This window comes from Tamandua tetradactyla, chromosome 4 (assembly GCF_023851605.1).
Source record: "Tamandua tetradactyla isolate mTamTet1 chromosome 4, mTamTet1.pri, whole genome shotgun sequence".
NCBI lineage: Eukaryota > Metazoa > Chordata > Mammalia > Pilosa > Myrmecophagidae > Tamandua > Tamandua tetradactyla.
In genome coordinates this window covers 196,105,435-196,129,978 of record NC_135330.1, presented here as the reverse complement: position 1 = coordinate 196,129,978, position 24,544 = coordinate 196,105,435, and the positions used below count along the sequence as shown (strand labels likewise).

At 43.3% G+C, this 24,544-nt stretch overlaps 1 protein-coding gene across 4 annotated transcripts in view; it reads left to right on the top strand.

The window, feature by feature from the left end:
* The window catches only part of HSPH1 (heat shock protein family H (Hsp110) member 1), a 29,415-nt gene extending 22,551 nt beyond the window's left edge, over nucleotides 1–6,864 (top strand). Inside the window, exons 12-17 of one of the 4 annotated variants that reach the window (XM_077158972.1) lie at nucleotides 2,354–2,491; nucleotides 3,255–3,380; nucleotides 4,294–4,401; nucleotides 4,489–4,608; nucleotides 4,816–4,977; nucleotides 5,931–6,864. In XM_077158972.1, coding sequence (XP_077015087.1) covers nucleotides 2,354–2,491; nucleotides 3,255–3,380; nucleotides 4,294–4,401; nucleotides 4,489–4,608; nucleotides 4,816–4,977; nucleotides 5,931–6,137 — 861 coding nt within the window. In that variant the 3' untranslated portion in view covers nucleotides 6,138–6,864. The remainder of the gene's footprint in view (nucleotides 1–2,353; nucleotides 2,492–3,254; nucleotides 3,381–4,293; nucleotides 4,402–4,488; nucleotides 4,609–4,815; nucleotides 4,978–5,930) is intronic. The other 3 variants (XM_077158973.1, XM_077158971.1, XM_077158974.1) reach the window with 3 other exon arrangements.
* Nucleotides 6,865–24,544: the final 17,680 nt, after the last annotated feature.

Below are 24,544 nucleotides of genomic sequence, written 5' to 3'. Positions count from 1 at the left end.
AATCAGGTTCAACTAAGTTGAATATCTTGCTTTAGAGTTGAAAATTGCTCTTGATTAGCTGATACTCCAAGCAGCGAGAGACTAGTGCATAGAATGTGTCATCTTCTGTAGGGGATAGGTGTCTGCTGGGGCCAGGGGGAGAAATAGTGCTCTGTGATCAGTTCTCACTTGAATTGGTCAGGTGATAAATACATGGGCCATAGGAGTCTAGTAAACTTTTTTCCTTTTAAGATAAGTTATCTTCGTCAAATTTAAGAGAAATTTAGTTACAACGATCTAATAATAACCAGATTGTTTTTCAAAGTAATTGTTCTTTTGCTGTGCTTTCACAGTATGCATTGGGAGCGCAATTAAATAGTGGTGTTGTGTTCCTTGGAAAATGACAGCTTTCAGATACTTAAAAATTAGTGGTCAGGTTATTTGGGAAGTTTCCATTGTTACTCCTCATCGCCCAGTGCTTTGCAAAACTTCATTCTCTGGAAGTTGCGTGCAAATTACAGAACTGTCATTGGTAGTGAGTTTCCTCATATTCTGAGAACGAGTGCTTTACCCTCAGGTGCACTACAGAATTGCTCATTGGTATCAAAATACATTTTTTCAGTAGATAAATGGTTGCCAGTTTTTAACTTCCCTATGCCCTGAATGATCCTGTGATGTCCTAATACAAACAAGTCTTGACTCTGATTTATGAAAGCCTTGTTTTTCTCCTTTTATGAGTTGTATGATGATGTTGCAGTATTGCTTTCTTTGTGGAAAAAAAAAAATAGCTGCTTAATTTCAGCCTGGCTGCCCATGGCTGGGTGCTGGCAGCATGAACTGACTCATACTAATGCTATCAGCGGCTTGCTGCAGTGTGAAATTGGGAGGAATCTTGGGTTCTTAGTGGTAGGTGGGACTGCTGGCCGTGAGCCTCTGGCAGCAGCATCACACACCTCTGTGGAGGAAGCCTCATCCTTGCCATGTCAGAGTGCCATTGGGGACATACTGGTTTTGTCAGTTGTGAGTTTAATGTTGTCTGACTGGATAGTCTTGCCCTGACTTAACTGCCATGCAAGCTCCGTCATCCATTTGTTCACAAATATCTGTCACGTTCCTGGGTTTTGCTAGTAGTTGTCATCTGATTTATTTTTCTTTCTTACCAACCATGCTCTCAAAGCATGCATAGTATATTGTGGGGAATGGTGTAGGTTAAGGTTCTCTTGTGCATTAAAGGGAAAAAGACTGCAGGCTGACTGATGAGATCACTGTTATTCATAGACTTATGCACCTCACAGACATGTGATTTCTATGGAATAGTGAAACAGAAGTTTGAGAAACCTGACTTCTAGTCCCACCTCTGTCTTTGTACTGTTAGGCAAGTCATTTAATCATTTTCAAGTCCCAGTTTCTTCTGTAAACCGAAACTATCCACTGCCTGTGATTTTTGTACTCCTGGACCAGTCTCTTCCTTTTTACCATCACAGTCAGGACGCATGCCGTGCCCCTTTGTTATCATCTAGTGGATGGCTACAGTCTTCCAAATTGTGTCCTTCATCATTTGTTGTAATAATGGGGATCTGCAGAAATTGGAATGTGTAGAACAGTCTTGGACATTAAAGGCCACAGGAAGTACTTCTTTAGCCCTGTATTTACATATTTCTAGAAACCTACAGTGAACTATTGACATTGCTGCATCATTCCATTTGCTGTGTTAAGACTCCATCTTACCTCATTTTACCTGCAGAGTTGCTTATGAGAGATGTTATAACTCAAAGGCAGATTGTAGTAAGCAGGAGAAATACTTGAATTTGTTTGTGTATATACGTAGAGTATGTATATATAATTTCCAAATTCAGTAGGAAATTTTAAAAGCCACTCAGCTGTGTAGTGCTAATTGTAATAAAAACAGGCATAATGCTGGGAAATAGGGACAAACGTATGTATTATAGAAATTTAGTTCATCCTAATATGTCTTAGAATTGGTCAGTCTATCTTAGCTTACTGTCATATTCTAGACTATAACCTAAAGATGTGGTAGAATTGTAGAAATTTTAGGGAGTCACAGACATGCTTAAAGGAATTAGAAAGTAAAGATCCATGAAAAAAAGCTTTAGAAGGACAGATTAATTATGGGTTAAAATGAGAAGAGAAAAAGTCTGATTTAGTCCAGGAGAAGTTTGTTTTAAAGATTTCAGCCCTAATTTGAAGTGGTTGGGTGGGAATTAGATGATCTCATAGGCTGTGCTAACTTTATGACTTCAGGGCTTTTGATTTTGTCCATGTCTTCAATGAGCATCATAGGGAGAGAGATAATATTTTGTTTTTCAAGAATCCTTTAAGAGTTTCTCCCATTATTTTTTACCCCCTTCCCAAGGTCAATGAAAAGAAGGTTGACCAGCCTCCAGAAGCTAAAAAACCCAAGATAAAGGTCGTGAATGTTGAGCTGCCTATTGAAGCCAACTTGGTCTGGCAGTTAGGAAAAGATCTTCTTAACATGTATATTGAGACAGAGGTGAGTACTTCAGTTCACTGTTTTTATTTTGGAAGATATTTAGGTGTTTGGCCCTATTACTCTTATTTCTAATAGAAAAATATAGCCATGGTTATAATTCTTTCTCATAGCCCAAGTTTTATGCAGTTTTGAGGATCTTACAGAGTTCTAGGCTGTACATAGTTGTACTTGGTATAAAATCGATTGTCTGAGTTGGGTGCTAGTATGTTATAGCTCAGAGCATAACACAGCTGGGAATCTCAGGCTACCCTAAGTGTCTTTGTTAAAAAACATCAGACCTTTTTCAATAGTAGTTTGAAATTCTAAAATGATACATGAAATCGCTGAGAATCAGTTTTCCTTTACTGAGATAGGACATTGTATTCAGAAATCTACTTAATAGTTTTACCTCACAGTGAATTTATCTTTGATCTGAGACGTGGTGGTAAAGTGGCTATGATCATTAATTACACCCTAATACGAGAGGACTGTAGAGCTGCCTCCAGAAAACAAAATTATGCCTGTGCAGTAAACCAACTTCATTTTCCTTACAGTACTATGTAATTTATTATATAATGTTTAGAAAAATTCAGCTTATATATTTAGAAAATAAAAAGTTTAGTAGGGGTTGTAGGAAGATTTTTTTGTTTTTGTTTTCTTTGTAGGAATAACTTTTAAATGTAGATTAGAACTGTTAACATCTGATCATTGATTTTCCTGACACCAGAGACTAAGAAGTTAATGTTCAGTTAATGATACTGGAATAACTTCTGTTTGCTAACAGGGTAAGATGATAATGCAGGATAAATTGGAAAAAGAAAGAAATGATGCTAAAAATGCAGTGGAAGAATATGTATATGAGTTCAGAGACAAGCTTTGTGGACCATATGAAAAATTCATAAGTGAACAGGTATGTTTTAAGAACTCTGTTTTTGTTCAGATAATGGCATATAAAGTGTTTGATTTTAAATTTGATGATTGAGCGTCTATTAGGTTATGTAACTTAAACCTTTTCCAAACAGTTGAAAATAGAAATTGTGATGAGCAGTGTTCTATCCTAATTAATTCTAATGGCCTTTTGATTTTGCCCTCCAAAAGAGACAACCTGTCATTTATTTATTGAGAGTCTGTGAAATCACAGTTCAGAAGCTGGAAAGATATGTTAAGAGTGAATCCTGCTTTTGAAGACCTCAGTCCTTTTTCTGTGACTTTGGTGCTTGGTGTCTGTCATTATTTTAATCCCATATGACTTGTTCCTCCAGCCATACCAAGTTTATCCAGCATTATTCGCCCAGTGACTTAACTCCCAAACTCAGTGTGGTTCTGAGCAGATCCCTGAAACACCAACTCTGAAAGATGAGATCTGAAAAAAAAAGTTGGTTAGATAGCGATCTGGGATGGTATAGGGATTAATTCTGAAGTAGATTATTTAAACTTAAGGAGTCTAGTTTAGCCCTAAGGGTCCTTGAGCTACTTCGTGATATAGTTAGTTCAGTCATCAGTTTTGCCCTCACCTTTCCCATGTTTCTTGTGGTTGGGATTCTGAAGCCGGACTCCCAGGGTGAGAGTAGAAAGACACACCTTAGTCAGTAGTCTCGTGCTCATTGTTGTTTGAAGATCTCTTCTGGTGAAGGAAGTCCAGCTCATCAAAGTACCTTCCTGTGCACTGTAGTGGGAAGTACTCATGGGGACCAATAAATCTTAGCTGGGTGAAATATGATTTAATAAACTGATGTTTTAACACTTCTGAGAGACTCTATGTTTTGTAAAAACCTTTGAAGTAAGATCACCACTAACCTTGATTGTCTTACATCATGCATAAGGATCATCAGAGTTTTCTGAGGCTCCTCACAGAGACTGAAGACTGGCTCTATGAAGAAGGAGAGGACCAAGCTAAACAAGCGTATGTTGACAAATTGGAAGAGTTAATGGTAGGCCCCCTCCTCCAAAAATCACTTCCTGTGTTTTAGACTTTTAAAGTTTGGTTCTATTACTGATTTTATTACATTTTGTTTTAGAAAATCGGCACTCCAATTAAAATCCGGTTTCAAGAAGCTGAGGAACGGCCAAAAATGTTTGAAGAACTAGGGCAGAGGCTCCAGCATTATGCCAAGATAGCAGCTGACTTCAGAAATAAAGTAAGTCATACTGTACACAGTGCAAAGGCTGGCCTAGATTTTAAGGAACTGTTGTTTAAGCCAAGGAGCTTTCATCATGTGTAAACATTCTAAAGTGAAAAACATGGGTTTGGTATACTTCGTGAAAAATTGAGTCAAATTAGATAGTTTGTTAAGATCATTATTAAGATGGTTAACCTGTAGGATGACCCTGCGGTTTCCATTCAGGATGAGAAGTATAACCATATCGATGAGTCTGAAATGAAGAAGGTGGAGAAGTCTGTCAACGAGGTGATGGAGTGGATGAACAGTGTGGTGAACGCGCAGGCAAAACAGAGTCTGGAGCAGGAGCCGGTTGTCCGAGCTCAGGACATCAAGGCAAAAATGAAGGTGCGTGTTGCTGTCTAATGTTTACTGTTGTGTTTTCTTATAAACCCAAGTTGCACCTGTTATACATTGAACCTTAACACCTAAGTGTTTTACTGTAAATCACTTCTTTTTAAAATAAACTCTTTATTTTTAAATACTTTAAAACTTATAGGACAGTTGTTGCAAAAATAATACAAAACCCATCCAAAGAACTCTTAACTTACTACATAATGTCCTAATTCATTGTTGCCATGACAAAATGTAGAAAACCTCCCAGGTTTCATAAAACTCTCGAATTATCCATTGAGTTAGACAAGATTATTTGTTGAGCCCCACCTTGCACCAGCCATTACTCTAGGCATTAAACAGGAGCCTTGGGTATGGAGTCCCTGCCCTTGACTGGGGGGAACTGACAGTAAACAAGTGGGTATAGTATGTCAAATGGTGATGAGCACTGCAGGTAAAAATAAAAAGGGATTAGGGAAATTCTGGGCAGCAGAGTGAAGGCCTTGCTGAAGGTGTGAGGCTTGAAGGAAATATGGAAGAAAACAAACGAAGAAACTGCTCTGTCTTGAATAATTTTCAAACATAATGAAGGTTAATAGAAGAAAGATGGGCTTTTTATTTTATTTTTTTAATTTTAAGTCAGCAGGCTGTAGGGTTGAATTCCAGCTCTCTTCTCACTGGTTAGATGATCTTACTGAGCCTCTCTGAACCATTTTCCTCTTCCATAACATGTGGCTCATAATTCCTCCCTCTTAATATTGTTGTAAGGATCAAGTAAGGTCATTTTAAGTATCTAAGAAGTCCCTGAAACATCACAGAAGTCCCTTCCGTTCAGACTTCAAGCTATGGTTTCAGGCAGGTGAAATGAGCGCATGGAATTCTGAGACATGTATAAGGTAGGTCTTTCCACTTCTCAGGTAGGCGGGGATCCGAATTCACCTGAGGGCTGGTTTCTTTTCTTTTCCTAGGAATTGAACAACACTTGTGAACCCATTGTAACACAACCCAAGCCAAAAATTGAATCACCCAAACTGGAGAGAACTCCAAATGGTCCAAATGTTGATAAGAAGGAAGAAGATTTAGAAGGCAAAGATGATTTTGGTGCTGAGCCTCCACATCAGAATGGTGACTGCTACCCCAACGATAAGAACTCTGCCAATATGGACTTGGACTAGAGAAAATGAATGAGATATTGAAAGTGAATGAAATATTTTTGCGTAGTATGTGAGCCTACCTTAACATCCTGAGACTATTTGTATTTTCTTTTTTAAGGATGTGTCTAGAAATTTTGTGTATTATATGGAAAAAGAAAAAGCTTAAGTCTGTAGTCTTTATGATCCTAAAAGGGAAAATTGCCTTGGTAACTTTCAGATTCCTGTGGAATTGTGAATTTCATACTAAGCTTCTGTGCAGTATTACCATTTGCATCACTAAGGATAAAATTTACTTTTGTCTTTTGGAGGAAAAAAAAAATGTACTGCAGGTTCCAGAGCGTTGTTAAAACCTTTAAGCATTCGTTCCTGCCAAGGTAGTTTTCTTGTATTTTGCTCTCCATTTCAGCATGTGTGTGGGTGTGAATGTCAGTAAACAAGATTAAATCTGCTTTCATAAGGGCTTTCTAAAATTAATCCTGTCCAATAGAATATGACTTTTTGCTTTGGTATTATTAAAAATTCAATGAGTAAAGCAAAAGCTAGTGAAATGTATTAGCAGCATGCAGAACAAAAACTTCAAAATATATCTCTTGCTAATAAACATTGTCATGTGAAGGTGTGAAAATGGAAAAAAATGATCTTGTAACTGATATTGTGAAGCCTTTTATGAGCTTTAAAATAAAGTTCATTGTATGGTATCATTTCTACATTATTGGTCTTGTCATTTATTTAGAAATGAGACTGGCAAAGGAGAGTATAAGTAGTGGTGTAAATGGTTTATTTTCTGTGAAAACCCACTTTTCCTTTTTTGTGGCTCCTTATATGTTACTTCTTTTCTAAGTGAAATGAAAATAATTTTTTCCTGTTAAACTAATGTATGCTCATTAAATTTTAAAAGCGTAAATGAAATATAACATGAAATTCCACCACCTGACAAAAACAAATGCTAGCAACTTGTTGCATAGCCTTCGGAGATTTTACTCCTAATGATGTGTGTGTTTTGTGTGTGCCTCACCCTGGTTTATAACCTTATTTTGTTTGTCTTTTTCTCTTTAAAAAGTATATACCAGGAAAATCTACTAGTAAATCTAATCTGGTGTTAGAAACTCCTGACTGTTCTGAGTTCCATTATACAGATACAGTAAATATCTTAACCAGTCTCACTGTGGGTGGATATAGGTGTTTCCCAAGCAGTTGCAATTCTAAATAATGCTAAAATGAATCCTTACTGTGTCCTAAGGACAGAATAAAGTAGTTTTTGGAGGTGTGGTGGAAGGTGGCATTTGCTCTTAAAATAAGTAATTTTGTTGACCACTGAGTTGCAGTTTTTACTTTTGATGGTTACTGTTGGTGGATGTCAACTGCTCCACACTTAACTGCCATTAATATTTTAACTGTTGCCAATCTATTATAGTTACAATGTGTCAGGTACTAACTTAATCTTTGAAACAATCTGAGGTTAAGTAATTTACCAGATCACAGGGGAACTAGTTCCCAAGTTACTTAAGTTTTGAATCCCTAACTCTTAAACCATTCTAGACTAGGTAATCTGTATTCATTTGTGTATCTGATAACTTTTGTACTTCAGTATTTTAAAATTCACTCACCTTTTTGTATTTTAAGAATTGCATATTTTATTTTGATGTTTGGATATTGTTTTTACATAAAATCTTAGTAAGTATCATTTGTCAAAGATGCAATGTTTTCCCAGTTTTTTTTCAAATTTATTATTTTATTGAGATATATTCATACACCATGCAGTCTATCCAAAGTGTACAATCAGTGGTTCACAGTATCGTCACATGATTGTGCATTCATCACCATGATCAATCTTAGAACATTTGTATTTCTCTAGAAAAATAAAAAGAAAACCAAACATCCCATGCTCCTTATCTCCTCCACTTATTGACCCCTACAGTATTGCATTCTAAAACGGTTTATTCTCACTAACATCTTTTCCTGTTCTTTCTTTCTTCTATTTTGCTCAAGCTTTCTGAATTTGTTGTGGGTCCTTATTGAATAGTATAATTCAATGTAAGTCTAAAACAAAGTCCTAAATATAGACAACAAAGTCCTAAGAAAAGCTATATATTATTTTAGGGAGTTGTCTACATTCAGATTATTTCTGGTATATTTATAAATAAAACAACTCTATATTCAATAAAACATTTTCTCTGTCCCAAGTACCTTAAATATATATATATATATGTATATATTTAACCTTTTGATTGTATAGTGTAACATATACAAAGCAAAGAAAAAAGCAGTAGTTTTCAAAGCACTTTTCAACAAGTAGTTACTTATTGAACTTATTGGAACTTTATGAAAAAGTAGTGGTATGGAAAATTTCAAATAAGTTCAGAAGTTTGAAAAATATGAGAGGATCATATGTGGCCCATGAAAAACTCTGGGATCTGTTCTGTAACTACTTCCCTGTTTAACTTGGTTTTATTTAGAAGTTTCAAATGTTTATGTAATTTTGATTCTGTTATGGCATTTCTTAGGTTCTTGTAATTTTTTTATGCACACTAATATGAAGATGTGCATTTAGCCATAAATAATGGATTTATTTAGTGCTCTGTGTACAATTTGGAAATTCAAAAACAATTTTTTTTTAGATATGAATGGGAAAGTAATTTTTTTTCTTACACTCCAAAATAGTAGCTGATGATAATTGTGTGGGATGGGGGCAGGGAAGGGGCAGACAGTACCAGTCTGGCCTAAATTGGTTTCTTTTTGTTAAATGTTGAAAATGTTCCATACCATTACTTTTCCCTTTTCTGTAAAGTCTTATTTTTAAAAATGGCTCAATTTATGAGGACACAACTGTGCAGAAGGAGGGAAGATGGCCATGTGACGGAGGCAGAGATGGAGTCACCACCAGAAAGCTGCAGATCCTAAGAGAAAGCCTGGCCTGCCCAGCCTTTCATACCTTCATGCTGGGCTCCTAGCCTCCAGCACTGTGAGACAAATTAAGTTCCTGTTGTTTAAGTCGAGCAGTTTATGTATACGGTTGCAGCCTGGCTAACTAAGTATTATTCCTGCAATTTACAGGTGGGAAAATAGAGTGAGAGGTGAAAGAAATAGTCTAAACAGGTTAAATAAAGGGTTAGATCAGAACTTAGATATTTCTGATCCCAAAGCCCATGGTCTGTAGTATAAAGAGTGATAAAAAGCCAGTGCGCAATTACCCAGGGATAAAGGTTAACCAGTTGAGCCAGTAAGCTTTTATTATCACTGGAAACTTCACAAGAGAACTCCATCAGTTCGCTGAAATTGTCATGGAATTTAACCATGTTAAGATTTACTGTTTGTTTTTTTTTCCTAAATAAGATGCTAGCAAGTTTATTTCAGAAATATATCAAAAGGATAGTCATGATGAAGCTATTATTCCAGGTTGGTTTAACATCTGAAAACCTATCAGTGTAATTCACCACATTAACAGCATACAGTTAAAGAAAATTTCATCCCAGGAAGGGTGTAGCATAAGCATTTACTAGAACACCACTCTCTTTGTGATACCAACTCTCAAGAAACTAGAATTAGAGAATTTCAGTTAAGACCAGGTTGTCAGACATAGAAATATGGTAGAGATTGGGTAATTGGAGCTGAAGGGATATAGATTGTGCAACAGGCCTGATTGTAAAAATTCAGAAACAGATAGCACAAATACTACCTATTGTAGCACAATAATGTAAGTACAATCAATGAAGCTGAATGTGAGAATGATAGGAGGAGGGCTGTGGGCACATATGAAACCAGAAGGAAAGATAGATGATAAAGATTGAGATGGTATAATCCAAGAATGCCTAGAGTGTACAATGATAGTGACTAAAATGTTTTTACCTGAGGAAGAACAAAGGAATATCAATATTGCAGAATGTTGAAAATAGATGGTCATTCATATTTTAAATATTCAATTGTGTGAGACTAAAGCAAATGTTTGGTTCAAAATTTATATTTTGACTAGTGCATTTCCTAATTCAATTTATATGGACAGTTTAATTGAACACCATAAGTACATGCAACCTTGAATAGGGAATGAGATTTAATTGATGCCCCAATAAATCCCAGAGTGATTTGAACAGTGAATAAAGAAGTATTTGCCAAGTCCCCTTGGGGGAATGGGGAGAAAGGGGGAAAATTCAGCTTCCCTATTTGGACGATTCCTGATATTCCCACAAGCAGTGAAGATAACCCAATCAATAGGCCGAGCCCTCAATCTTGAAGTTTATTACTGTGAAACTTATCTCCACAAAGGATAGGCTAAGCCTATTAGACGTAAGAGTCACCCGCCATAGAAGCTCTTTTGTTGGTCAGATGTGGCCCCTCTCTCATCCACCACAGCAAACAAACTCACTTCCTTCCCCCTCTCTACATGGGACATGACTCCCAGGGGTGTAAAGCCTCCTGGTAGTGTGGGATAGAAATCCTAGAATGAGCTGGGACTCAGCATCAAGGGATTGAGAACATCTCGACCAAAGGGGGGAAGAGAGAAATGAGACTGTGTCAGTGGCTGAGAGATTCCAAACAGAGTCTAGAGGTAATCCTGGAGGTTATTCTTACACATTATATTTGCCCTTTTTAGTTTATGGTGTAAAGTTTCAGGAAAGTGCCTGAAACTGTAGAGCTGTGTTCCAGTAGCCATGTTTTTTGAAGATGATTGTATAATGATACAGCTTTCACAATGTGACTGTGTGATTGTGAAAACTTTGTATCTGATGCTCCTTTTATCTATGGTATGGACAGATGAGTAAAACATATGGATAAGAGATAAATAATAGGGGCAACAAAGGTTAAAATTAATTGAGTAGGTTGAAATACTAGTGGGTCAATGAAAGGGAGTGCTAAGGATATGTCATATATGAGTTTTTTTCCTTTTGCTGGAGAGATGCACATGTTCAAAAAACTGATCATGGTGATGAATACACAACTATGTGATGATATTGTGAGCCATTGGTTGTAAGCATGAAAAGAATTTTCATATGTCAAGAATGACTGTATGTAGTTCCCAAAAAAGGAAAGTCCGGGACCAGATGGCTTCACATGTGAATTCTACCAAACATTCAAGAAAGAATTAGTACCAATCCTGCTCAAACTCTTCAAAGATGTTGAAGAGGAGGGAAAGCTACCTGACTCATTCTATGACGCCAACATCACCCTCGTACCAAAGCCAAAGATACTACAAGAAAATAAAATTACAGCCCAATCTCTCTGATGAATATAGATGCAAAAATCCTCAACAAAATTCTTGCAAATTGAATCCAGCAGCATATTAAAAGAATTATACACCATGACCAAGTAGGATTCATCCCAGGTATGCAAGGATGGTTCAACATAAAATCAATCAATGTGCTACATCATATCAACAAATCAAAGCAGAAAAACCACGTGATCATCTCAATTGATGCAGAAAAAGCATTTGACAAAATTCAACATCCTTTCTTCTTGAAAACACCTCAAAGGACGGGAATAGAAGGGAACTTTCTCAACATGATAAAGGGAATATATGAAAAATCCACAGCCAACATCATCCTCAATGGGGAAAAACTGAAGACTTTTCCCCTGAAATCAGGAGCAAAACAAGGATGTCCACTATCACCATTATTATTCAACATTGTATTGGAAGTTCTAGCCAGAGCAATTAGACCAGAAAGAGAAATACAAGGCATCACAATTGGAAAGGATGAAGTAAAACTCTCACTGTTTGCAGATGATATGATACTAAATGTTGAAAACCCCGAAAAATCCACAGCCAAGCTACTAGAGCTAATGAATGAATGCAGCAAAGTGGCAGGTTACAAGATCAACACTCAAAAATCTGTAGTGTTTCTGTACACTGGTAATGAACTATCTGAGGGGGAAATCAAGAAAAAAATTCCATTTACAATTGTAAACAAAAGGATAAAATAGTTAGGAATAAATTTAACTAAGGATACAAAAGACCAATACAAAGAAAACTATAAGAAATTTCTAAAAGAAATCACGGAAGTCCTAAATAAATGGAAAGGCATACTGTGTTCATGGACTGGAAGACTAAATATAGTTACAATGTCAGTTCTACCTAAATTGATTTACTGATTCAGTACAATACCAATTAAAATCCCCAAAACTTACTTTTCAGAAATAGAAAAGCCAATAATTAATTTTCTCTGAAAGGGCAGGGTGCCCCAAATAGCTTAAAATATCCTGAGAATGCAAAGTGAATTTGGAGGTCTCACACTGCCTGACTGTAAGGTGTATTAGGAAGCTGCAGTGGTCAAAACAGCATGGTAGTGGCATAAAGATAGATGTACTGACCAATGGAATTGAATAGAGTTCAGATATAGACCCTCTCATCTATGGACAATTGATCTTTGATAAGGCAGTCAAGCCAAATCACCTGGGACCCAACGGTCTCTTCAATAAATGGCACCAAGAGAACTGGATAGCCACATGCAAAAGAATGAAAGAGGATCCATATCTCACACCCTATACAAAAATTAACTCCAAATGGATCAAAGACCTAAACATTAGATCTAAGACCATAAAACTTTTAGAAGAAAATGTAGGGCGACATCTTATAAATCTTATAATAGAAGGCAGTTTCCTAGATCTTACACCTAAAGCACGAGCATTGAAGAAAGAAATAGATAAATGAAAACTCCTCAAAATTAAATACTTTTGTACCTCAAAGAACTCTGTCAAGAAAATAAAAAGACAGCCTACACAATGGGAGACAATATTTGGAAATGATATTTCAGATAAGGCTCTAGTATCCAGAATGTATAAAGAGATTGTTCAACTCAACAACAAAGAGACGAACAACCCAATTACAAAATAGGTAAAAGACATGAACAGACGCTTCTCAGAAGAGGAAATACAAATGGCCTAAAGGCACGTGAAAAGATGCTCAACTGCTCTGGCTATTAGGGAAATGCAAATCAAAACCACAGTGAGATATCATCTCACACCCACCAGAATGGCCATTATCAATAAAACAGAAAATAAGTGCTGGAGAGAATGTGGAGAAAGAGGCACACTTATCCACTGTTGGTGGGAATGTCAAATGGTACAACCGCTGTGGAAGGCAGTTCTGCGGTTCCTCAAGGAGCTAAGGATAGAATTGCGGTATGATCTGGCAATACCATTGCTAGGAATCTACTCAGAGGACATGAGGGTAAGGATACAAATGGACATTTGCATATCTACGTTTATAGCAGCATTATTTACAATTGCCAAGAGGTGGAAACAGCCCAAATGCCCATCAACAGATGAGTGGCTAAACAAGCTGTGGTATATACATACGATGGAATATTATGCAGCTGTAAGACAGAATAAAGTTATGAAGTATGAAACAACATGGATGGACTTGGAGGACAAAATGCTCAGTGAGATTAGCTAGAAACAGAAGGACAAATACTGTATGGTCTCACTGATATGAACTAACATTAATGAATGAACTTGGAGAATTTCAGTTAAGAACAGAGACTCTCAGGAGATAGAAATAGGGTAGATTTTGGGTAATTGATGCTGGAAGAATACAGATTGTGTGTGCAACAGGACTGATTGTAAAAATTCAGAAATGGGTAGCACAATACTACCTAACTGTAATATAATAATGTTAGTACACCGAATGAAGCTGAATGTGAAAATGATAGAGGGAGGAGGGCTGGGGGCACAAATTAAATCAGAAGGAAAGATAGACGATAAAGACTGAGATGGTATAATCTAGGAATACCTAGAGTGTACAATGATAGCGAGTAAATGTACAAATTGAAAAATGTTTTTGCATGAGGAAGAACAAAAGAATGTCAATATTGCAGGGTGTTGAAAATAGATGGTAATTCATTCTTTTAGACTTTAACTTATGCATGAGACTAAAGCAAAAAATGTTTATTTGGTACAAAATTTATATTTTGAATAGTGCATCTCCTAATATAATTTATATGGACAGTTTAATTGAACACCATAGGTACATGGAACCTTGAATAGGGCATGAAATTTTGTAGGTTTGTCCAGAGTGATACCCCGATAAATTCCAGAGTGATTTGAACAGTGGAAGTATTTGCAAAGTCCCCTTGGGGGAAAGGTGAGAAAGAGGGAAAATTCAGCTTCTCCATATGGAGAAGGCCTGATACTCTCACAATCAGTGAGGACAACAAAATCAATAGGCCGAGCCCTCAGTCTTGTGGTTTGTTCATATGAAACTTATCCCCTCAAAGGATAGGCTAAGCCTACTTAAGATTAGGCCTAAGAGTCACCCCCAAAAAACCTCTTTTGTTGCTCAGATGTGGGGGAAAAAAAAGACTGTAAGTCAAGAATATTTGTATGTCAGTTCATTGTTTATAATAAAAATATTTTTTTTAAAAAAGGGTTCTTTCTAAGGAAAACAGCAATCTTAGGTTGCAGGAATGATATCTGCCTTCAAATATTAACTGGGGGGCATATATATAAAAAAAAAAGAAACTAGAATTATATCTTTAATATTTGAAATCTTGCTTATCCTGATAGACTATCTGGAAAAAAATAAAAAAGGACAACCAAAAATCCACGTCTACCCTAATACACAATAATGAAATATTCAATGTATTTCCACTAAAGTTGAGAATAACAAGAATGTCTCCTTTTATTTTTTTTCCATCATACTGGACTATAATTTTTTATTAGAACAAATATTTTTATATCATTTATGTACTGGGAGAATTAAAATGCTTGTATTCACAGACACACTTGTGTCCGTGGCAAATCCAAAAGAATAAACTGTTAAAATAAGCGAATTTAGCAGCGTTGCTGGGTGCAAGGCTAATATATATAAATTAAAAATTCGTATATGCTATAAATTGGAGAATGAAATTTTAAAATATGGTAACATGTCTGAAGTTATCCAAGATTTTCTAGCTCTATAAAACATTGTTGAGAGAATATAAGAGAAGGTATAAATGGAAAGTGTGCCAGTTTGAAAGTATTATTGTACCCTGGAAAACCATGTTTTAATCCTGATTCAATACTGTAGGTTGGAATTTTTTATTAGATTTTCTCCACGGAGATGTGGTGTGCCCAATTGTGGGTGTGATCTTTTAATTCTGATTGGGTGGAAATATGACTCACCCATTCCAGGTGGGTCTTGATTTGTTTACTGGAATCCTTTAAAAGGAAACATTTTGGAGAGTCAGAACTTACAGAGCTGGACAGAAACTTTAGAGCAGAGCCGACACAGATGCCAACACTTGGAGACATGGATGTCTGGAGATGCTTGGAGCCCAGCAGACGTTGCCATGAGATGTTAAGCAACCCAGAACCTAGAGAGAGCCAAGGGAAGCCAAGAGATGAAAGCCAGCTGCAGAGAGCAAAATGAGGAGCCCCCATAGGAACAGAGGCTGAGAAAAGCAACAGAATCCAGTAGCAAGGGACCAGCAGATGCCAGCCACTTGACTTCCCCGCTGACAGGTATTCCTGACCCACCGGCCTTCCTTGAGTGAAGGTTCATGAAGTGAATGAGGACAGACTCAGGGACCCCAGCTTCGGCCCTGCTGCCATCTCACTTATCAGCTTGAACAAGTTTCCTTCCCTGAGCCTTAGTTTCCTTGTCTGGTAATTTGGAGGCATTGGATTTGCTCATCTAGTTTCAGTGCTTCTCTGAGGTTACTGGGACCTGGTAACCTCGGAGCTGCTCATCTGTAAGTTTTGAGGAACGGTATTTGTCTCACAGGTTCGTGGGAAGGTGAATTGAAAGAAGAGAGGTGGAAGCTCTTTGAAAACTTTAGGGCAAAAGAAGCTGATGATAGATACGAAAGACAACACACGAGAATCAGATTGGGGCAGTGCCTCAGTGCAGATGGGCTGCAATTCAAACAGTATTTCTCAAAATACGTGCCTCATAGAGCCTCCCCACACCCCAAGAGGCACCATGGTAAAAGGGGCTTCCTGGCCAAGCGAGTTTGGGAAGCTCACTGTTCCCTGAAGATGTACCGAGCACCTGAGAATATAAAGGGCTCAGAGAAGTCCGGAAATATACCCGTTTAATTGCCTTCAACCCAGCATTTCTGAATTTATTTCTTCAGGGAACACCCCAACAAGCCCCCCGTTTTAATGCAAGGAACTGAGAGTTATGTCTGGCTTGTCCCTATTTCTGTTTTGATGGCGAGGAGGCAGGTAAGGAACCAGGATTTTGGCTGCCGAGGGGGGCAGGAAAAGGGGCAGACAGGAGACAGGGCAGGAAAAGAGTCACACATGTCATAACTTTGCCCCGTTTTTTTTTTCATGGGCAGGCACCAGGAATTGAACCCAGGTCTCTGGCATGACAGGCGAGAACTCTGCCACTGAGCCACCGTGGCCCACCCTTTGCCCCATTCTCTTTTAATAGAGCATCCCATTGGAGTGGCACCTGGAGGTATCTGGACTCACTTGACATGATTTATAGAAGTGGGTTTTACCTTGAACACCACTGGCTTCATATTCAGGTATTGTCTCTCCAACTGATTCGTTAGTGGAAGGAGCACTGCCCTCAGCCAGTGAGTGTGGGCCTCGCCATTTAAGCCCACCCAGTGGGCAGCTCCAGGATTCAATTGAAGTGCTACAGCTCAAAAATCAAGGAAGAAACATGAATGCTTCTTTAAAACAGGAAAATCTGCTATGTTTTAGGAAAAGCAGGGTGGGTAGGGAAAGGGATCTGGGCAGGCTAGTCTGGCCAAGTGAGTATGTTTAGAAGAATCTTCCTTAGGAGACTTAAAAGTTCAGAAACAGAGGGAAAACCTGCCCCCCCACACACACAGTTAAAAAAAATTTTATTTTATTAACATATGTAACATAAAATTTGCCATTCTGATCTAACTGTGCAATTCACTGGTGGTAATCACACTCACAAAGTTGTGCTACCATCACTAAGCTTTTCCATCACCCCAAACAGAAGCGCTACCCATTATAGCAGTATTTCTTCAGTGCCCCCTTCCCCGGGCCCCTGATACCCCTAATCTATCTGTCACTATGAATTTTCTCATTTTAGATATTTCATAAAAGTGGAATCATACAGTATTCGTCCTTTTGTTTCTGGCTTATTTCGCCTTCAAGGTTTCAATGTCTCTGGGATTCATCTGTGTTGCAGCGTGTGCCAGCTCTTCATTTCCCTTGGCAGCTGAGTGGTGTTCGTGCGCATGGACAGACCACATTGCACTTACCCATTTGTCCATCGGTGGACCCTTAGCTTGCATCCACCTTTGGGCCTCTGTGAATAATGCTGCGATGAACCTCGGCATGCAAGTATCTGTTTGAGGTCCCTGCTTCCAATTCTTGGGTTTTCCCATTTTTTAACAGCTGGCAAAGTTAAGGCTTAGAGTCTTAAGTCCCATCAGCAGGTTGGTGGCAGAGCTGGGCTGCAATCCCCAGGAGAAAGCTCTGGATTCAAACTCGGAGCAGGCTGGGCCACAGCCTGTTATCTGTTGGTCACCAGTTACCTCCGGTTTTTAACAACAGCTAGATTCCTTGGTGTTAGTCCCGAGTGTTCTCACGGGGTCTGCGAGGTTGTGTTTCTTTAACGATTCCTGGGAGCCAGCGTGAACTAGTGATTGAAGCACCTGTGAGCCCCGCGGCCTTGAGCTTAAGTGCCAGGACTAGTAATTCCGCAGGCCGACATCGTACCGGGTGGAGCGCCTCACACGGGGTAAGCGCTCAGGCGGGAGGAGCTTTTAGGAAAACCCTGCACTATCAGCTATCCGCTCAAGAACAGGAGGGAAAAGGTTCATAAGAATAATCGAGAAAGTGACCTAGCAGAATCCCGATGCCCAGGCCAGGAGCAGGCTGTGCCAGGGCGCAGCTGGCAGAGGAGGCAATGGCTTGCTGGGAGTGCTCTGAGTTGGGGGGTGGGGGTGGGGGAAACGTGCACCAGGAAGGCTTGGGGAGCCACTGCTCACTGGCTGTGAAGGAGCTGGGGACAGAGCTTCTCCCATAGCCCTGCCTGCCCTTTCTGCCTTCCTAGGTGCTGTCTCAGGCCCGGGGCAGCTGTGGAGCTGGCATCAGGGCTGGACGCTGTTGGCACGGGGCCCAGGGGGGAAAAGGTTGGGTCAGGGACTTTCAGAACTCAGTCCCTTCTCCAGACCAACTGCAAACTGCCAGACTTGAGATGCTCCGTGGTAGCCCTTCCGCCTTCCTCTGTGCCCTCTCAGATGCCCGAAGCTGCTCCCATCACTCTATGGTTCCCTCGCCCCCAAGAGGAGCCCAAACTCTTTGGCATGAGGTTTGAGTTCCTTCGCCATCCAGGCCCTGTCCTCCAGGACTCCTCCCCCACCGTTGGCCCTCCTGTCCCAGGCGCGCCAACCCGGGCACAGCCACGTGAGTCACCGCTTCTCCACGCCTGAGAAAAGCCCCAGCAGCAGTGTCACCCCCTCCCTGCAGCTGGCTGTGGGAACAAGGGTCCCTCCTGCTGAACCCCATCAGGACAAGGCGTCTTAGAGGCAGGGGCCAGCTGATGCTGTGCAGAGGGCGAGAGGGAGAAGGGGAGGGAGGAGCGCAGGCCGGTGTAATCTGAGAGTCATGGCAGCAGAAATCAAATCTGGGACTTGGGAGACCTGTCAAGGCGTGCCTTCCTACCCTGCACCCCCTCTTTGCGTCCGGGGCTGGCTGTCAGAGTGGTAGTTAGGGGCACGGGCCCTGGTGGCGCCCACTGGCCTAGCTGTTAGCAAGTCACGCCACTTCCGAGCCCCAGCTTCCTGGTCGGTCACGCATTCGTGGGGATGGTTTGGGACTAAAGGAGACTCCCTCCCCTGGCCTCAGCCCCACTGCAGCTGGGCGCTGTCAATCACCTTTTGCTCCTGGGGGGGCTGCTTCGAGGGCCGTGGCTGCACTTTCTTCTCTTAATGAAATGGTGGCTTCCTCGGAAGAAAAATCCGGAATCCAATTTGCTCATTTAGATTCCAGCATCGTGGCTTTGGGAAGAAGGCTCCGTGGGCTGCAGTCGTTCTTGTTTTGTTCTGGGCAAGCCTTACTCTCAGTCAGGCCTTTGCATTTCCCAGGGCAGGAGACGTTGCCAGCCAAGAAAACAGCAGCCTTCGGATCGCCTACAGCAAGGAAGCCGCTGGGTGCTCAGTGCGCCTTCTGGGTAGCCTCGCTTCCTTCTCTCTGCATCAGAGAATTCAAATCAAACAAGTCCGAGTCGATGGCAGACAAGACTGCCCTTTCTCCGAGGGTGGGCGCGCGGGCCAGCTCATGGCAGCAGAGGCTGCCGGGCCCGCCTGGCTCTCGGGGTCCCTGGAAGGCTTGTTCTGTCGCAGCTGCAGCCGGGAGGAGGGGACGAACACGTGTGCACGATCCTCCAGCACCTGGTGGAAGCCTCAGCCCCAGCACGCCTCCCTGGCGTCCTCACAAGCCTTCCATCAGCAAAAACGCTCAAAGCTCACCCCTCCCACTTGGTCCTTTGTCACCAGCTGCTCCTCCCATTCCTTCTAAAGCCACCACAAGGCTGTCTGTTTGCACACCTCAAACCCTGTCCCTTCACTGTCCCGTCCTCACCACCCCCCCCAATGCCGTGCCCACCAGTCGGTCCTTCTTGCTCTTGCCTGAGCTTCCACTTTCTCTCTGGCCCAGGGCCCCTGGCTCATGCCTTCCCCCTTAAGGCTCCCTCCCAGATGACTCAGTCCTATTCGTTTGCAGGCCTTAGCCCGAGGCCCTGTCCTCCAGGACACCATGCCTGCCGTCGCCCGTGGCGAGCTCCCACAGTGCTTCGTACCTCCTGACCCCGATGATGGGGCCTGTGGGGTCCCTGTGTCCCCCCTGGGCCGTGGGCGCCCTGGGGACAAGGGCTCCTGACTCCTCACAAGTCATCCTCAGCCCAGCACCCGGCACAGCATCATGCTCGATAAACAGTGTGGCAGGAAGTTGGACAAACTTTCTCTGGACTGATACTTTCCAACAGATCAACAGCTCGCCTGAATGAACATTCTTGATCTCCCAGGGGTGGGGAGAGATTCTTTGGCAGCCTTTCCCGGAGCCGGGTGGGCCCCTGTGGCATTGGCACCTGCCCGCGCACGCATTTCTCGGGCCCAGGCTGCAGCGTCCGCTCACACAGTACCCCCTCCTCGCAGCACACCTGCTTTCCTCCGGGTGGGCCCCCTGGGTCACCGCTCACGTTCCTGGAACCTTCTCTTTATGGTGATTTCCCAACCAGCCTCTCCGTCCTGCCCACTCTGGCACACATCAGGCTTGGGAGCCACCTCGTCCTGGCCAGTTCTCTGCCCATCTCTGGACACCAAGCCTGGCTGCCTCGTAGCTCAGCAAGTCAGAGCCGCCACTGGGGCCTGCATTCTGGGGGAAGACCTGGTTCACAGGAATCTGCCCTTTGCCCATCCTTTCACGGCACCTTTTTAAGCTGTGCATCGTTACTTGTGCATATAAGAGCCCCTCCCTGAGGGGTGACTTTCCCCTGTGGGGTGGTGGAAAGAGCAGTGCACCCCATTCCTGCCTTGCAGCCCGCCAGTGCTTTGGCCATTTCTTCCCTAAGTTTCAGCCTCCTCGTCTGCAGCCTGGAGGTCCCAGTACATCCTCGGAGGTGTTTGGAAACCAAATTTAGCAGCCCCCTACGTAAATGCCAGAGATCTCTCAGGGGGAAAGATTCTCAATGTGCTGCCTTGTCCTTTGTTAAGGTTGGCCCCCCGAGGTGGCTCGTGAAGCCCACCTGAGTAGATAGATGCAGAGCTGACCCCGCCTCCTCCTCCCTGTACAGGGTCTGCTCCCAGAAGAGTCCGCGGCAGGTGCTGGTCTGATGTCCAGGGAGCTTCTGTGGCTTAAAGCACCGCATGGGTAGGCGCTCTCTCAACTGGACCAGTGGGTTAACTGGCTTCGGGCTGGCAGCAGGCCGAGCCTCCCTGCCCAGAGCCCCCCTGCCTCCCCACTCGCTGCTGCCCCCGCCAGCAGGGCAGGTGGGCTGTGGCTTATCACGAATTGCTGCGTTTGCTCCCAAACCTGTTATGCTTGTACATTTTATTGCGATTATAAATCCATTTAAACAAAAGTCGCAAGGTCATGGGGAAAAGAAAGAGAGTGTTTTTTGTGAAAACTAAGGCAAAGTGTGTTGATATTGAGCTAGGGGTAGGTGAAAACTGTTGAATACCGGGAGAAGTTATAAAATCTGCAAGGGGACTGAGCTCATATAGCTTTGCAAATGTCTTTAGGATCTTGTTCCACTTTAAAAAAACGAAGCAGAAAATCATCTCTGTTATGGAAGACGACACTAAACTCATCTCTTCCTCAGAGAGAAAGCCTGCTTGACAAGTCACACACACACACACATGTTCAATCAACCCACCAATCCCTGGGCTGGAGCCACCTGGCTGAGAGGATCCCTGCTCTCTAACCTCCTGGTGGGACCGCAGCGGCCTCTCTCCTTTCCGCTGCTCTCAGCTCTCACTGGACAGTCGTAGAGAATCCAAACCAGCTCTGAGTGCAGCGCCTATTTTCTTTATACCAGGCTATATACCGCCTCCTGCTGCAGTCAAGTTATTTCTGCTGTTTGAAAGCCTCTTCTCACCTCCCACCCTGCAGCATGGTAAGCCTCTGCAGAGAGAGGCAACTGAGCAAAAACAAGTCCTGTGAAGGAGTTTGAGGAATGGGGCCCCTTCGGCTGTTGCTGTTGCTGCCAAGAACGAAACTGTCACACCTCGGAAGTCTGGACACAGCAAGAGCCCCCTCCGCCACCAGGCTCCAGTGCCAACACCCATCGCATTTTAACATGGCAGGGATTCCAGAGCCACTTGAGAAATTGCCAGGTCAGAGGGGGAAGCTTCGATGATGTCCCTGAGGGCACACCTGGGGCCTGGGACCAGAACCCAAATTCTATTGAACCCAAGTCTGAGACCAGAAGCCACGTTTTTTCCCTTAACATGTTCTAAAACGAACTTCAGATTCAAGGTTCCTGACCATTTTCTAGCACAATAATATGCACGATGGATGGTTTCCCATGTGATGTGCCCCCCAGTTTTTGAAATATCTCTGGGGCCTTGGAGTTAGGTGCCCTGGAAAACGTTCTTAATCGGAATCCATCGTAAACAGGACTTTTGAAGAGGTTCCTTCAGTTACGGCGTGGCCCCGCTGAGTCAGGACGGGGCGAGATCCTATTCCAGGAGGCCTCAGATAAGGAGGAGGCCGGAAGCTGGGAGCCAACAAGAGGCGAACGGGAAGAAAGAGGTCGCCGCGGGCACTGCCGCACATGCTGGCAAAGCCCAGGGCCGAGGATGGACAGCAGCCAGCCCCAGAGTGCCGCAGTCTCGGGGGAGAGAGCACTGCCTGGCTGAAACCTTGATTTTGGACTTCTCACCTCAAAACTGTGAGCCTATAAATTCCTGCCGTTCAAGTGTACCCCATGGTAGGGCTTTTGCTTTAGCATTTTGTCATGGGATCTACTGCGCTAGAGGCGGCTAGGAGTCTACCAGAGTTGTTGCTCACCTCTCCTTCCTTACAGACTCTCAGCTTCTCTTGCAGCTCGATGTGGTCATGTGGCTGAGTCCTGGCAAAGGAGAAGTGTGTGGGACCTTCTGGAGGACCCCCGAAAGGGAGCTGGATGGGCTGGAAGGCCACCACTTCTGCCGGCCGACCCTGGCCCCTCCCTCCTTCTCAGTGCCGCCTGCAATGTGGGTGTGAGGGCAGGTGCTCAGCAGCTGTCTCGTACCATAAGAAGCCAGAGCTGAGGTAGTGGACAGAAATGTGTAGGAGGGGCCTGGCCTCACGGTGATGCTGGAGCCGCTGCAAAAGTTCCCTCATGCGGGCTGAGCCCGGTCTGAAGGGAGGCGGGTGGACACGGAAGGAGCCGTGCCCTTAGGCCGCGGGGTCCTGAGGTGAAAAGCTGGCGAGGATGGGCCAGGCCGCAGGAGCTGGCCGGACAAAGTGGCCTGCGTCGTGCAGGTCAGTCGTGAACTGGGGTGGCTTCAGGCGTGCCCCGCTCACGCGCCCGGGACGGGCTTAGTGCTGCTTGACCCGCGCAGGTGAGCACAAGAGGCTGTGGGAGGTCAGGGGGCACGCCCTTTGACCTGGTGTGTGTCTCAGTCTGACAAGCCATTGCAAAATGCCTACCATTGGTTTACTTCTTCTTTCATCTCAGCTGCAAGGATGGGGTCTCCTGGAGAGCAGGGGCTGGAAGAGGAAGCAGATACGGGCCGAGGGGCCCATTAGCCCGGCGGGAAGGGGCACAGGCGGGCCCCTTGGACGCCAGAACTTCCTGCGCTATGACGGCGTCCGGCGGGCTGGCTGTTAGCAGGCAAGAGCACTTCCTCAGAGGACTGGCGACGCTCTCCAGGATGCGCTCATATGTGGCATTGCCAGCGACTGATTCTCTGCATTGAGTCAACTTATTATTTCCTCTGCGGTTGTGTTGGATGCCGGCATTTAGGAAGAGTCACTGCTGACATCCAGAAACCAATAACGCCTCCAGTTTTACAAAACAGATTTCAGAGAAACTTAGAATGTTTAGGGCTGGGAATAAAACAGAGACTGCCTTAATTCCAGTCTCATTTTATAGATCAGAGTAAGTGACTGATGGAGGCCACACAGCTAACTAAGGACAACTGAAAGCAGAACTCCGCTCCCCTAACTCAGACCAGGGCAGCTAATGGCTCACTCCGAAACCCGCTACTGTGGATTCCCATCTCCTGTCCCAGACACACTGGACCTACTGTGCCGTTAGACCTACTGTGATAGAGAATGCTAGTTGTCTGCCAAATTTAGTAAAAAAAAATTTGGGGGGGACGTCTTATTTGGAAAGACTTTATAGACTGGGTCCTGAGGTCCCCTGGTCAAATTGGACAGAATAACAAACACCAAGACACCTGCTGACCTCCCAACTGGGACCCGCTCACGGGTGTCTGTTGCTCGGCCACAGGCCTCCTGCACCCCAGAGAGCAACTCACAGGAGTTACAATCCCGTGGGCTGCTTTAGCCGAGTGTCCTTCCTCCCTGCTGCCCCTCCATCCCATCCCTTTCCCATCCTCCCACCCCCTTTCCTACTGCTTGCTCTCCTGTCCTCTCCTCCTTTCCGTATTTCTTGCCCTCCCTGCCTTCCCTCCTTCCTACCCCCTACCCTCACTTCCTTCCTGTCCCCTCTCCCCCAGCCCTCCTCGCCTCTCTCCCCTCTTTGGATTTGCATTCTGCTTTTCTCCTTAGCCTCTTCAGGCTTGCAGCCTGGTTTTTGTGCATATCAGCACATTTCCCCTGCTTTCTCCTTTCCTTCCTCTCTTCCCACCTCCCCCTGTGCTTTTGTTTCCAAACTGTGGGTCTATCAAAATTAATGAGCTCATTTATTTTCTCACTGTGGAGCACATACTGCGTTGCTAAATCTGCTGATAGTGGCCTGCGGACCAGGGCTGCAGGAGAGCTGTCACAGCACCTCTCCATAACCGTGGGAGGCTGCGGGGCTGGGGGCCTGTCTGCGGCGGGCAGCCCCTTCATTTCCAGGGTGAACATGTTCGGGG